At 43.8% G+C, this 15776-nt stretch overlaps 1 protein-coding gene across 1 annotated transcript in view; it reads right to left on the reverse strand.

Annotated features, from left to right (window-relative positions):
* The window catches only part of LOC144691915 (ubiquitin-associated and SH3 domain-containing protein A-like), a 231439-nt gene that overhangs the window by 136796 nt on the left and 78867 nt on the right, over positions 1-15776 (reverse strand). The window contains exons 4-6 of the mRNA XM_078560489.1: positions 11015-11213; positions 3249-3418; positions 785-993 (exon numbers count right to left, since the gene is read on the reverse strand). Of these exons, the coding sequence (XP_078416615.1) occupies positions 785-993; positions 3249-3418; positions 11015-11213 (578 nt within the window). The remainder of the gene's footprint in view (positions 1-784; positions 994-3248; positions 3419-11014; positions 11214-15776) is intronic.

Genomic DNA, 15776 nt, shown 5'->3' on the forward strand with positions numbered 1-15776 from the left:
CCAGAATATGCTGTTCTTAGAAAATATCCCAAAAACATTCAATGTACTCCTCATCTAGGCTATCTTTTCCCATCTGACTTTTCCAGTCTATATGTAGATTAAAATCTCCCATGATTATCACTGTGGCTTTTCTGACAAGCTCCAATTATTTCTTCCTTTATGCTCCACCCTACCATGTGGTTACTGTTAGGGGGTCTGTACACAACTCCCACAAGTGACTTCTTGTCTTTACCATTTCTCATCTCTACCCAACCGTTTCCACATCCTGGTTTCCTGAACTTAGGTCACTTCTCTCTATTGTGCTAATACCATCATTAACTGACAGAGCCACCCCTCCACCCTTTCCTCGCTTCCTGTCCTTCCTAAATATCCTGTACCCTTCAATATTCAGGTCCCAATCCATGTCCTCATGCAGCCATGTCTCTGTGATAGAAAGGATAAGAATTTTAAAATTGAAACATTGCTTGACTGGGAGCCAATGAACATAGGAGCAAGTTAGGATATGGGCAATAGAGCTTTGAATGACCTCAAGTTTATGGAGGGTTGTATGCGGGAGCTAGGATGCATTGGAACAGTCAAGTCTGGAGTTAACAAATGCATAAATGAAGGTTTCAGCAGCAGATGAGCTGAGTCAGGGGAAAAATCAGGTGATGCAATGGAGGTGGAAATAGGCAGTCTGAGTGATGGTGTGAACATGTGGTTGGAAGTTTACCTGTGCCTGATCCAGGTGTATGACTCATATTCTTACATGTGCCTGGTCCAGGTGTATGACTCATATTCTTACCTGTGCCTGACCCAGGTGTCTGACTCGTATGTTCTCTCTGTGTAGTTTTCAGGCAGAAGGCCTGTACATCCTGTCCGATGTGAAATTCCACGTACCCAGCCATCACTCATGTCCTGCTGGTCGGTGGGGTCCAGAAAGATATAATCACTGGAATTAAGTTTCAGTTCATCCTCATTCTGAGGAATATAGGGATAAAGTGCACGTGAAATCTAGAAGAAACATTTTACATCCAGTGAGTACATTTCTCTGAAAAAAGTTCCTGAATGCTCAGGTTTATTGTGCTTATATTTTTACAAGTACCAACCATATAACAAAGCAAATGTCACCTGGAATAATTAAAAAGGTTAATAAAATGTTGGAATTTATCTCAAAGGGTTTGAAATATAAAATTACATTACTGTTATCAAAAGCTCTGCTTAGACACCGGCTGGAGCAACTGTGTTCAGTCCTGGGCACTGCACCTCAGGAAGGATATAATGGCCTTGGGGGAGTACAGAGCAGATTCACAGGAATGATACTGGAGCAAATGGGTAAAATTATGAGGATAGGTTGCATGAACTCAGCTTGTATTGTCTCAAGTATAGAAGATTAAGGGATGGTCGAGGTGTTTAAAATGATTAAAGGATTCAATATGGTCGATCGAGAGAAACTATTGGTGGTGGTGGCTGAGTCCAGAAAAAAGGGGGCAGAACCTTAAAACTTGAGTCAGGCCATTCAGTGGTTGATGTCACACAATGGGGAGTTGAAATCTGAAACCCTCTCCCCGCAAAACCTGTTGAGGGTGGGGGTCAATTGAAAATTTCAAACCTGAGATTGCTAGATTTTTGTTGGGTAAGGGTATTACAGAACCAAGATGGATAGATGGAGCGAGGATACTGATCAATCTCATTGAAAGGTGGAACAGGCTTGAGGGCTGAGTTGTTTCCTCCTATTCCTTCCTAAATCTGGTCAACAAATCACAACTACAACAAGCAATTTAAATAGATAACAAAAACTGACGGATCCTGCCATAACCATCAAGAGGGCACTGTGAGCATCACCTGTCCCTGATGTAAGGTTGGAGAATCCAAAGTCTCACAAAACAGAGTCATAGAGGTCTACAGCACAGAAAAGAGCCCTTCAGCCCATCAAGTCTGCGCCAGTCAAACAAGTACCTAACTATTTTAATCCCATTTTCCAGCACTAGGCCCATTACCTTGTATGCCAGCACCTTGCAAGTGCACATCCAATACTTCTTAAATGTTATGAGGGTTTCTGCCTCTACCACCCTTTCAGGCAGTGAGTTACAGATTCCCACCACCCTTTGGGTGAAAAAATCCTTCCTCACATCCCCTCTAAACCTCCTGCCCCTTACCTTAAATCTATGCCCCTTGGTTATTGATCTCTCTACCAAGGGGAAAAGTTCCTTCCTGCCTACTCTATCTATGCCCCTCATAATTTTATACACCTCAATCATGTCCCCCCTCAATCTCCTCTGCTCCAGGGAAAATAACCCCAGTTTATCCAACCTCTCCTCATAACTAAAACTTTCCAGCCCAGGCAACAACCTGGTAAATCTCCTCTGCACTCTCTCTAGTGCAATCACATCCTTCCTATAATGCGGATTCCAGAACTGCACGCAATAGTCTAGCTGTGGCATAACCAGCGTTTTATACAGTTCCAGCATAACCTCCCTGCCCTTATATTCTACGCCTCGGCTAATAAAGGCAAGTATCCCATATGCCTTCTTAACCACCTTATCTACCTGTCCGCTACCTTAAGGGACCGGTGGACATGCACACCAAGGTCCCTCTGATCCTTGGTACTTCCCAGGGTCCTACCATTCATCGTGTATTCCTGTGCCTTGTTTGTCCTGCTCAAGTGCATCACCTCACACTTATCCGGATTAAATTCCATTTGCCTCTGATCAGCCCATCTGACCAGCCCGTCTATATCCTCCTGTAATCTAAGGCTATCCTCCTCACTATTTACCACCCCACCAATTTTTGTGTCATTGTGAACTTGCTGGTCAACCCTCCTACATTCAAGTCTAAATCATTTATATATACCACAAACAGCAAGGGACCCAACACCGATCCCTTTGAACCTCATTGGACACAGGCATCCAGTCACAAAAACACCCCTCGACCATCACCCTCTGCTTCTTGCCACTCAGCCAATTCTGGATCCAATTTGCCAAATTGCCTTGGATCCTATGGGCCTTCGTTATCAGTCTCCCATGCGGGACCTCATCAAAAGCCTTGCTGAAGTCCAAGTAGACTACATCAAATGCATTGCCCTCATCTACACACCTGGTCACCTCTTTGAAAAATTCAATCGAATTGGTCAGACATGACCTCACCTTAAAGATCTGCACAAATGTGGTATGTAGTTCCATCGATCTCCTATTTCTTCTACTTATCTCCACTGCAAATGCTCTATAACTTATCGAAACAAACACAAAGCCAATGATGTAACTAGTTACCTGATAATGTACAAATCGCATGTCTCTGGAATAAATAGCTGCTGTCCATTGACAACTCACACCCAATCTGATAGATCGAGCAAGTTCTTCCAACTTCCACTGCTGCTGTACTTGAAACTTGTGAGACAGTGTAAGGTGGAGTTGCTTGTTGTAAAGTTCAATATGACAATCTGTATGGAAAAAAAATTAAAACCATGATTCAATAGAAATCAGACAGATCCCAGGAAGCATCACTGCATTGGGAAAGTTCACCAGATCTCTTCAGCTATAACCCCAATGAATGATTAGATGATAATTCCGTGACTCCCCGCACAGTCTCAGGTCCCCATGACTCCTGCACAGTCTCTGGCCCTTGTGACTATCCCCATGGCCTCTGATGCCGGTGATGTCGCTGAAGGGCTCTAGTGCCACCCATGAGAAACACAGGTGCATAAAGCTAAAACTAAACTTCTAAATAAGTGCAAAATGGGCAATTGGGGATCAGTCATCTATTATAAACCTGCCCGTTGTAGGTATACAATAATGGCATGTGTATAATGGGTGGGTTAATAATAGGCGGGTGTGTAATGGGTGGGTGCGTAATGAGTGGGTGTGTAACAGGAAGGTGTGTAATGGGCGGGGTGTAATGGGCAGGTGCGTAACAGGTGGGTGTCTAATGGGTGCTTGTGTAACAGGCAGTGTCTACTGGGAAGGCATATAACAGGCGAGTGAGTAACAGGTTACAGGCAGGTGTGCAACAAGGGGTAATGAGTGGCTGCATAATGGACAGAATCAACCATTTCAGCCCATTCCCCATCCCACCAAATGTAAATTTCCCCTTCACTCAATCTTTCAGCACAGAATGAAACCATTCTGCCCATCATGGCTATTATGGCTCTTTAAAGTATGATTTCCCCAATCCCAACACTCCTCCTTTCCCCATCCCCCTGCAAATATTTATTTTTCAAAAATTCCTTTCAAACACAATAGCCAGAATTTTACCACCAAGAGTGAAGTGCTGGGAGTGAAAGAGGGTTCTGAGTGTGGGTGGATAGCAGGATCCTGGGGGATTTTATTGGCAGTAGCAATGGAGAATGGAGAATGGAGATGGAGATGGAGCCTCCTCTCTGATCCGCTGACCAGGGTTAGCAACTTGACTCTTAGAGGATAAGAGAAGCCGCCATGTTGAGCAGCACCAAAGAGCAGGTAAGGATTAGTTTTACTGTGTCAGGGCTTGGTGGTCAGGTCCCAGTGATTGAAGCCCCTGGGAAGCCACCTGTAAACCTGGGGTTACCTGGTGGGGACCTATCCCAATGCCAGAGGGGGTGTAAAGTGGTCGTCAGCTGATCAACTAATTGAATGAATTGGCTGTCAGCCAGGCTCTGGGTAGCAGCCAGCAATGCTGCATCCCTTAGCGGTGGAAAGAGTCGCCTTCTCTCCTGATGTGTAACAAGGGTGTGTAATGGGCCAGTGTGTAACAAGGGTGTGTAATGGGCCAGTTTGTACCATGCCAGTGTGTAACAGGAGCTAACGGGCCAGTGTGTAATGGGGGGGAGTAACAGGCTAGTTTGTAATGGGCCTGTGCGTAAAAGAGGCTGTGTAATGGGCCGGTGTGTAACAGGGGGTGTGTAACAGGAGATGTGTAATGTTCTGGTGTGTAATGGGCCAGTGTGTAACAGGAGATGTGTAAAGGGTTGGAGTGTAAAAGGGTGTGTGTAAAGGTCTGGTGTGAAACGGGGAATGTATAATGAGTCAGTATGTAACAGGTGGTGTGTAACAGGCCGGTGTACAATGGGTGTTGTGTAATGGGCTGGTGTACAACAGGGGATGTATAATGGGTTGGAGTGTAACATGGTGTATGTCAAGTTCTGGTGTGTAACGGGCTGGTGTGTAACAGGAGCTGTGTAAAGGATTGGAGTGTAACAAGTGTGTGTAAAGGCCTGGTGTGTAACAGCAGCTGGTGTGTAACGGGGAATGAGTAACGGGTCAGTATGTAACAGGTGGTGTGTAACGGGCTGGTGTACAACAGGGGGTGTATAATGGGCCGGTGTGAAACGAGGGTTGTGTAATGGGCTGGTGTGTAACGGGGGTTTGTGTAACAGGCTGGTGTATAACATGCCGGTGTGTAATAGGGGCTGCGTAACGGGCCAGTGTGTAATGGGGTGTGTAACAGGCCAGTTTGTAATGGGCTGGTGTATAACAGGCTGGTTTGCAATGGGCCGATGTGTAACAGAGAGGTGTAACGGATGGGTTTTAACCCTCTTGTCCGTCTTGCTAGTAAAATGCAGCCCAATGCTTCTAGTCAAGCATTTTATGTCCTAACAATATTCTGTTGAAAGAAATTCCAATCTTTTCCCATCCATATTATTGGTTATGATGATAAATTAATTGCTATAATTAGTAACTCATCACCCAGTGAAATACGCTTTTCTCTATTTACCTTATTAAAACACCCGATCATTCTGAATAGCCCTATAAGGTTATTTATCTTTCTGTAAAAGTAGGTGCAGCTTTGCTAGTCTCTTAGAGTGAGCAGAGCAGGGCGGTAAAGAAAGAGACTTCAATGAGCAGAATGGGACAGTAAAGAGCGAGACTTCAGTGAGCAGAGAAGTAGTAGTGGGGAAGAAAGAAATGGCGGAGGAACTGAATAGGTACTTTGCTTCAGTCTTCACGGTGGAAGACACGAGTAACATCCCCAAAGTTCAAGAGAGTTGGGGAGGCAGAGGTGAATATGGTGGCCATTACCAAGGAGAAGGTGCTAGGAAAACTGAAAGGTCTGAAGGTGGATAAATCACCTGGACCAGATGGATTACACCCCAGAGTTCTGAAGGAGTTAGCTGAAGAGATAGTGGAGGCATTAGAGGTGATCTTTCAGGAATCACTGGAGTCAGGGATGTCCCAGAGGACTGGAAAATCGCTAATGTAACTCCCCTGTTTAAGAAGGGAGTGAGGCAAAAGACGGGAAATTACAGGCCAATTAACCTGACCTCAGTCGTTGGTAAGATTTCAGAGTCCATTATTAAGGATGAGATTTCAGAATACTTGGAAGTGCATGGTAAAATAGGGCAAAGTCAGCATGGTTTCATCAAGGGGAGGTCATGCCTGACAAATCTGTTAGAATTCTTTGAGGAGGTAATGAGTAGGTTAGACAAAGGAGAGCCAATGGATGTTATCTACTTCGACTTCCAGAAGGCCTTTGACAAGGTGCCGCACAGGAGGCTGCTCAGTAAGATAAGAGCCCATGGTGTTAGAGGCAAGGTACTAGCAAGGATAGAAGATTGGCTGTCTGGCAGGAGGCAGAGAGTGGGGATAAGGGGGTCCTTCTCAGGATGGCGGACGGTGACTAGTGGAGTTCCGCAGGGGTCAGTGTTGGGACCACAACTTTTCATTTTATACATTAATGATATAGATGAAGGAACTGAGGGCATCCTGGCTAAGTTTGCAGATGATACAAAGATAGGTGGAGGGACAGGTAGTATTGAGGAGGCGGGGAGGCTGCAGAAGGATTTGGACAGGTTAGGAGAATGGGCAAAGAAGTGGCAGATGGAATACAATGAGGGGAAGTGTGAGGTCATGCACTTTGGTAGGAAGAATAGAGGCATAGACTATTTTCTAAATGGGGAGAGAATTCAGAAATCTGGAGTGCAAAGGGTCTTGGGAGTCCTAGTCCAGGATTCTCTTAAGGTTAACTTGCAGGTTGAGTCGGTAGTTAGGAAGGCAAATGCAATGTTGGCATTTATTTTGAGAGGGCTAGAATATAAAAGCAGGGATGTGCTGCTGAGGCTTTATAAGGCTCTGGTCAGACCACATTTAGAATATTGTGAGCAACTTTGGGCCCCGTATCTCAGGAAGGATGTGCTGGCCCTGGAGAGGGTCCAGAGGAGGTTCATGAGAACAATCCCAGGAATGAAAGGCTTATGGGGAACGTTTGAGGACTCTGGGTCTATACTCGATGGAGTTTAGAAGAATGAGGGGGGATCTGATTGAAACTTACAGAATACTGAAAGGCCTGGATAGAGTGGATGTGGGGAAGATATTTCCATTAGCAGGAGAGACTAGGACCTGAGGGCACAGCCTCAGAGTAAAGGGAAGACCTTTTAGAACAGAGATGAGGAGAAACGTCTTTAGCCAGAGAGTGGAGAATCTATGGAATTCATTGCCACAGAAGGCTGTGGAGGCCAAGTCATTGAGTGTATTTAAGATGGGGATAGATAGGTTCTTGATTGGTAAGGGGATCAAAAGTTATGGGGAGAAGGCGGGAGAATGGGGTTGAGAAACTTATCAGACATGATTGAATGGTGGAGCAGACTCGATGGGCTGAATGGCCTAATTTCTGCTCCTATGTCTTATGGTCTCATGGCTGTAAAGAGAGAGTCTTCAGTGAGCAGAGCGGGAGTGTAATGAGCGAGACTTCAGGGAGCAAAGCGGGGCTGTAAAGAGAGAGACTTCGAGCAGAGTGGGGCTGTAAAGAGCGAGACTCCGTGCCCTAGAATATTGAGCTGCCAGTCCTGCCCTTCCCTCAACCATGCCTCTGTGATAGCAACAATATTATATTCCCATGTGTTAATCAATGCCCTCCATTCATCTGCCTGACTTGTAAGACTCCTTGCGTTAAAATAGATGCAATCCAGCCTTGCATTGTCCCTTTTGCCTTAACAGGTCTATATTTGCTCTGCCTTCTAGACTGACTTAGTTTCTCTTCTATATTTGGCTGTGCATCAACCCCTACTGTACCTCCACCCTGTATCCCATCCCCCTGCCAAATTAGTTTAAACCCCGCCCCCTCCCCCCTCCCCCCCAACAACATTAGCAAACCTCCCCGCAAGGGTGTTGGTCCAGTTCCGGTTCAGGTGCAGCCCCTCCGACTTGTACAGGCCCCGCCTTTGCCAGAAACAGACCCAGTGATCCAGGAAACTAAAGCCCTCCCTCCTGCACCATCTCTTCAGCCACGCATTCATCCTCTCTATCCTCCTATTCCTATACTCACTAACACGTGGCACAGGGAATAATCCAGAGATTACAACCTTTGAGATCCTGCTTTTTAATCTGCGACATAGCTCACTAAATTCTTGTTGCAGGACCTCATCCCTCTTTCTACCTATGTCGTTGGTACCAATATGAACCACAACCTCTGACTCTTCGTCCTCCTGCTTCAGAAGGCCCTGCAGCCATTCTGTGACATCCTTGACCCTGGCACCAGGGAGACAACACACAATCCTGGAGCCTCATCTACAGCTGAAGAATGGCCTGTCTGCACCCCTCACTATTGAGTCTCCTACCACTATTGCTCTTGCACTCTTACTCCTGCCCCCTTGTGTAGCTGAGCCACCCACAGAGCCGTGAACATGGCTCTGGCTGCACTCTCCAGAGGAACCTTCACCCTCACCATTTTCCAACACAGAAGAACGGTTCTTGAGTGAGATGATATGATATGATAAGACAGGATCTGGTCAAAATGGACTGGGAGCAGCTACTTGCAGAAAAATCTACATCAAACCAGTGGGAGTCATTCAAAAAGGAAATAGTGAGAGTTCAGGGCCAACACGTTCCCCTAAAGGTGAAGAGTAGGACCAACAAGTCCAGGGAACCCTGGATGTCAAGGATATAGAGGATTGGATAAGGGGGAAAAAGGAGGCTTAAGGCAGATACAGTGGGCTGAAAACAGCGGAATTCCTAGAGGGGTATAGAAAGTGTATTGGGGGGTTGGGGGGGACGGGGGGTGGGGGGGCGGGTGTGGTGGGGTGTACTTAAAAAAAGTAATTAGGAGAGCGAAGAGGGGGCATGAAAAAACATCGGTGGGCACGATAAAGGAAAATCCCAAGGCATTTTATCAATATATTAAGGGCAAGAGGATAACCAGGGAAAGAGTAGGACCCATTAGGGACCAAAGTGACAATCTGTGCGTGGAGCCGGAGGACATAGGTGAGGTTTTAAATGATTACTTTTCATCTGTGTTCACTATGGAGAAGGATGATGTAGGTGCAGAAATCAGGGAGGAGGACTGTGATATACTTGAACAAATTAACATTGAAAGTATTAGCAGTTTTAGCGGGCTTAAAAGTGGATAAGACCCCAGGCCCAGATGTGATGTATCCCAGGCCGCTATGTGAGGTCAGGGAGGAGATTGCAAGGGCTCCGACACTAATTTTCAAATCCTCTCTGGGCACAGGAGAGGTACCAGAGGACTGGAGAATAGCGAATATGGTACCATTATTCAAGAAGGGTGGTAGGGATAAACCAGGTAATTACAGGCCAGTGAGTCTAACATCAGTGGTATGGAAACTATTGGAAAAAGTTCTGAGGGACAGGATTAATCTCCATTTGGAGAGATAGGGATCAGTCAGGGATAGTCGGCATGGCTTTGTCAGGGGGAGATCATGTCTAACAAATTTGACTGAATTTTTCGAGGAGGTGACTAGTTGTATAGATGAGGGTAGTGTAGTTGATGTAGTCTACATGGATTTCAGTAAGGCTTTTGACAAGGTCCCACAAGGGAGAATGATCAAGAAGGTAAGAGCCCATGGGATCCAAGGCAATTTGGCAATTTGGATCCAAAATTGGCTTAGCGGCAGGAGGCAGAGGGTGATGGTCAAAGGTTGTTTTTGCGATTGGAAGCCTGTGATGAGTGGTGTACCACAGGGATTGGTGCTGGGACACTTGCTGTTTGTAGTGTACATTAATGATTTAAACATGAATACAGGAAGTATGATCAGTAAGTTCGCAGATGATACGAAAATTGGTGGTGTTGTAAATAGTGAGGAGGAAAGCCTTAGATTACAGGACGATATAAATGGGTTGGTAAGATGGGCAGAGCAGTGGCAAATGGAATTTAATCCTGAGAAGTGTGAGGTGGTGCATTTTTGGAGGACTAACACAGCAAGGGACTATGTAAGGCATGGTAGGACCCTAGGAAGTACAGAGGATCAGAGGGACCTTGGTGCACATGTCTATAGATCCCTGAAGGTAGCAGCACAAGTAGATAAGGTGTTTAAGGCGGCATATGGGATAACTTGCCTTTATTAGCCAAGACATAGAGCAAGGAGGCTATGTTGGACCTGTATAAAACACTAGTTAGGCCATAGCTGGAGTACTGTGTGCAGTTCTGGTCACCACACTATAGGAAGGATGTGATTGCTATGGAGAGGGTGCAGAGGAGATTCACCAGGATGTTGCCTGGGTTGGAGTGTTTCAGCTATGAAGAGAGACTGGATAGGCTGGGGTTATTTTCCTTAGAGCAGAGAAGGCTGAGGGGGGACCTGATAGAGATATACAAAATTATGAGGGGCATAGATAGGGTAGATAGGAAGAAACGTTTCCCCTTAGCGGAGGTGTCAATAACCAGGGGGCATAGATTTAAGGTAAGGAGCAGGAGGTTTAGAGGTGATTTTGGGAAAAAAAAATTCACCCAGAGGTTGGTTGGAATCTGGAACACACTGCCTGAGGGGGTGGTAGAGTCAGGAACCCTCACAACATTTAAGAATTATTTAGATGAGCACTTGAAACACCAAAGCATACAGAGCTACAGGCCGAGTACTGGAAAATGGGATTAGAATAGATAGGTGCTTGATGGCTGAGGGGCCTGTATCTGTGCTGTAAAATTCTATGACTCTAATCCCTTAGAATTTAGTCGCTTTAATCGTTAGTCCCTTGTGCTTCTATGAAGTCATACTATCAGTCACTTTGTTACTCAGACATGCTATGTATTCACAGTGTTTTATTTAAAGCTAGTTAAGTTGACGATGTGTTGATACTTCGCCAGATGTTAAACAAAACTCCTTTTCCTCTACCTGCCAAGGTTGTCGCTTCTGCAGCAAAGGCCAGTGCAAACTGTTTGATGGTGTCAGCACTTGTTTCATCAAAGAAGTATCCGACATAACTTGGGCTTGTGTGAAGGCTCAGAGTGAGACAGGACGGGAAACGACCCACAAACTTGTCTCCTGCTTTCTTCAGTGCTTCATACAAACTCTCCACTTTACTGTCTTCACACTGCAGTTAAAAATACTGTTAATGACAGCTGCACTATACTCTGACTCATTCAAAACCTGAAAGTTCAGATTGAATCTGTAGTGGTAACAAATGAAAAGTAATATAACTGGAGTTCTGTGTGCCCAAGATTTATCCAATTCTTTTTCCCTCTTTTTGAGAATTAACTCTGCCAAGAGCATGATAGAACAAAACAAGACTTTGGGCTGAATTTTCCCGGCACTGTTGGAGGACATGTGAACCAGGTCAGTGGTGCCCACTTCACAGACTGGAGCAGTCAATTAGTTCCAATAAGGTCCTACTTAAGGGCTATTTGCACAGCACCGCTAATTTATTGAAATCTAAACAAACCCCCACTCCCCTGTTTTGTGAGGAGGTCGCTGCTCAATCAAGGCAGCCCTCTGAACCAGGTCAGGCAGTCTATTGGAGCTAGAGGCGCCATGTCCCAATGATGGCAGTGCAATGGATGAAATGCTGCAGCCCCATCCTTCACTACCCCAATGGAGGGGTATTCCCTCCAACCCAGTAGCCCTACCGGCTTTGGGTCTCTATTTTATCACTGCACTGCAGGCAGTGAAGAGTACCTCTGTGTTGGGGTGCCTCCATGTTGAGGTACCTCCATGTTGAGGTACCTCTGTGATCAGGTGCCTCTGTGTTGAGGTGCCTCCATGCTTTCCTGCCTCCTCAGCAGTAGTCACCTCTCCCACTGCCAGTCTAACATCACTGCAGGCCCTCTGGTTGGGCCTAAAACCTGTCCTTAATAAAATGGTGAGTACTGAGCTGGCCAGTTAGAAGGCTCTCTCCTGGAAGGTTGCACTGGTGGGTGTGCTGATAACATGGGTGGGCTCAGGACCCTCATATAGGCCCAACATTGGGATCTCAGTGCCTGTTGGAAAACCCAACCATTAGGTGAAAATGGCTTGTTTGTGCGTTACATTGTGACGTGGCAGATGATGTGTACCAGGCGGATCAAACCCACAAGGGAAATTTGACCACGCAGTCACAACAATTTTGCAATTTATATTTTATTTTGAGATGTATGCCCTGAACTCAGTAGTAATAAGTCCACCAAGACTCTAGAGATTTTTTACAAAAACTAAATTAAACATTTATTAACAAAATAAAGGATTTCAAGCACATTCATAGGTCTACAAATTACTACCAATAATAACTTCTAAAACCCCTATTTAATCTAGCTTCCAATTACACCCCCATTAAGGCAACCATTAAAAAATAGATTTAAACAGATCCAAGCAAGTCAACACAATACCCTGGACAATAGAATTCAAAGTGGCTTTTCCCAACATCAGTTTCTGTAGACAGCAGGTTAATGCACAACTACTGGAGGCTTTTCACACTTCTGGTCGATCTCACAACACCTTCCTCTCTGACAAAGCCTCTTCTCCCTTACACATGTTTTTCCCTTTTAATGCAAATCCCATTGTTCCCATATGTCTTTGGAACTTTATTTTTATCATAATTTAAATCATTTCATGGTGCCAACATTATCAGTAACCTTTGGGAAAAATAAACACACTGCTTGGCTTAGCTTCTCTGGCCAGGTTTAACATCCTACCATCTCTTTGAAATTCAAACTACCCTGATTTATCTAAAAATGCAAATTCTCCTTACCTCACATTCTAAAACTTCAGTCATGTTTATGTATTTAGCATTTCAAACCTAGATTCTTTTGATGAGTCAAAGCCTCCAGACCAGCTGTCTCCAACTCAATTAAACCCCCCCCCCCCAACATACACATAAAAACTATCCAAACCCCACTATTAACCTACTTTTACAATAAATCACAATAATATTATGAAAATTATTATACTTTTGTGACAGTTAATAGGTCATTTCTCCCATGATCAAAGTCTCTTTTAGCCATTTCCAGGATGTTATTGAGATGCTTTTTATGTTCACACAAAAAGGTTTCATACTCCTGTTTGGTTTGATCTTTGAACATTTTAATGTCTTGTAGTTTCTCTTGATCCTATTCCAAACAGGTCTTATTTAACTCTCTTTGAGCAATGTCAGCTACTTTCTCACTCTGGATTTTTATGGTTAGTTCCAATATTTCAACTCTTTCACTCAATTCATGATGCAGATCATTTACTCCTCTGCAGGTTTAAAATGGTCTTTTGTGAACTGTCCATGTGCCTGGATTCCTGCTGCTGTACCCGGTGTGTCAACACTAGCAAGCATTGTAATTCAGTGTCCACGGTCATTGACCTTTCCAGACCATTTTGCGGTTTCAGTCCTTTCAGTTGACAATTTTTAGTTTTCAATTCTACAGGCACTTATGTTGCTCCTGTACTGATTATTGATACTTCTCAGTAGAAGTCCCTGTCACTCGCGCTAGTACCACTGTTTTAACATCCATTTCCTTTTCTAAAGACTCCTTAAATGTTCTTATTACTGCCACCAGTTTATCGTTCAGCTTCCAACAATGGGCTTTGAGATGCCTGGTCTTATGGCAATAAAAGCGTACTGGTTTCTTGACATCACTTTTACCTTGTACACTATCATTTTTCTTGACTGGAACATCTTCTGCCTCCTCCCTAAAGCTAGACTCTTTTCTGTTCCTCCAACTTTCCTGTGAGTTTACTGATGGAGATTTATTGCAATATATCATATGCATCTGCCAGAACTGCTGCTTCTCATACCCTAGAAATCTTATGGTCTTCCAGGCGTGACCTAATAACTATTGGAATGCTATTTTGAAATTCTCCCATTGTCATTGGCTCCCTCACATTCTCAAAATTTTGTTCTAACTTCAATGATCGAAAGCACCAGTCCCACAGCATTTCTTATCCCCTAGTGAATTCTACACATATTTCATTCAGTCTTTTCTTTAAAGTCTGAAATTTCAACTGATATGCTTCAGGATTATTAAGCACTGCAGTTTTAACTATGTCATAATCTGAAAATTGTTCTCCTGAAAAACTGCTGAGTGATTTCTTTTTCTCTTTGAAACTCGAGCTCAAGCTTTCACATTTCCATTTCTTTCAATCTTTCTTTTTCTTTTTCCTTTTCCTCTTTTTCTAATTCGAGCTTTCACATTTCCATTTCTTTTGCTCTTTCTTTTTCTTTGTCTTTCAAATCAATTGTTTTTTCATTTCTTTTTCTATTTCAAGGTGATCCATTTCTTTTTCTTTTTTAAGTTCAAGCTGTTTCATCTACAACTCTGAATTCTAGCTAACTCAACTGAATTGCTATCTGGATTAACTTGTTCTTCTTCTAATCCCAGATGCTATGCTATTACCTCAATTATTTCTGCTTTCTTAGCCCTTGCTTTTAATTCTAATGCAAACTTTCCTGCTAATGTGATTAACCTAGCCTTGGTTAGCTGTTGAAAATCACTCAGGGATAAGTCTTTCCTCTCCAGATAAGTCCTAGCAATTCTAAGCTATTCTGCTCTTCAATCTGTATAGTAAAATTCATTGTGGAAACCTTAACCTCAGCATGTATCAGCACTCATATTTGTCTGTGGATTCGAAACGCCTCAAGAGCCCCAAATTTATGTTATGCCCCTTGGACAGACTTTGAATTGTGGAGGGAGATCTGGTAAGGGATCAATAATATTTTATTTAAAGTAGACAAAGTTTGAGATTCAAGGCAAAGTTTGGGATTCAAGATGTTTACTAAGTTAATAAAGCCACAAGATTCCACGCATTAGGAACAAACAAAAAAATGTTACTGTACAAGTTCAGAAAGATAAAGCAATTTACAATATCTATCTTATCCTCTAACATTCAGGATAAGTATGAAGTACACGTGGACTAACAGGAAAATTGTGGTTGAACACGCCACACTTCAGAATGAATGACAGATGCAACCAAACCCAATTTCATGGATTTCTCAAAAACCCACCCAGTCGTTTGTCACATTGTGAGCCAACCAGTCTCACTAAAACTTTGTCTTTCTCATGAGGGTTTCCAATCTCCACCACTGAAGATCTCGCCTTGGAATTCACTCCAAAGGTTACTCCCAATTGGATGGATTCAACAATGACCAATCTCACAGGGTTTCAATCTTGACTTCCGAGATTCCTTTCCCCCTAGATTTCCAAACGTACTCAAGCCTCACCTTCCAAATAAAAGCTCATGATATAGGGGGTAACATATTGGCATGGATAGAAGATTGGCTAGCTAACAGGAAACAGAGAATTGGCATAAATGGGTCTTTTTCTGGTTGGCAGGATGTGATGAGTGGTGTGCCACAGGGATCAGTGCTGGGGCCTCAACTTTTTACAATTTATATAAATGACTTGGATGAAGGAACTGAAGGAATGGTGGCTAAATTTGCTGACAACACAAAGATAGGTAGGAAAGTAAATTGTGAAGAAGACGTAAGTAGGCTATAAAGTGACATAGATAGGTTAAGTGAGTGGGCAAACATCTGGCAAATGGAGTATAATGTGGGCAAATGTGTAATTTTTCAATTTGGCAAGAAGAATAAAAAAGCTTATTACCTAAATGGTGAGAGATTGCAGAGCTCTGACATTCAGAGGGATTTGGGTTTCCTTGTGCATGAATCACAAAAGGTTAGTATGCAGGTACAGCAAGT

This window comes from Cetorhinus maximus, chromosome 16, assembly GCF_964194155.1.
Source record: "Cetorhinus maximus chromosome 16, sCetMax3.hap1.1, whole genome shotgun sequence".
Taxonomy (NCBI): domain Eukaryota; kingdom Metazoa; phylum Chordata; class Chondrichthyes; order Lamniformes; family Cetorhinidae; genus Cetorhinus; species Cetorhinus maximus.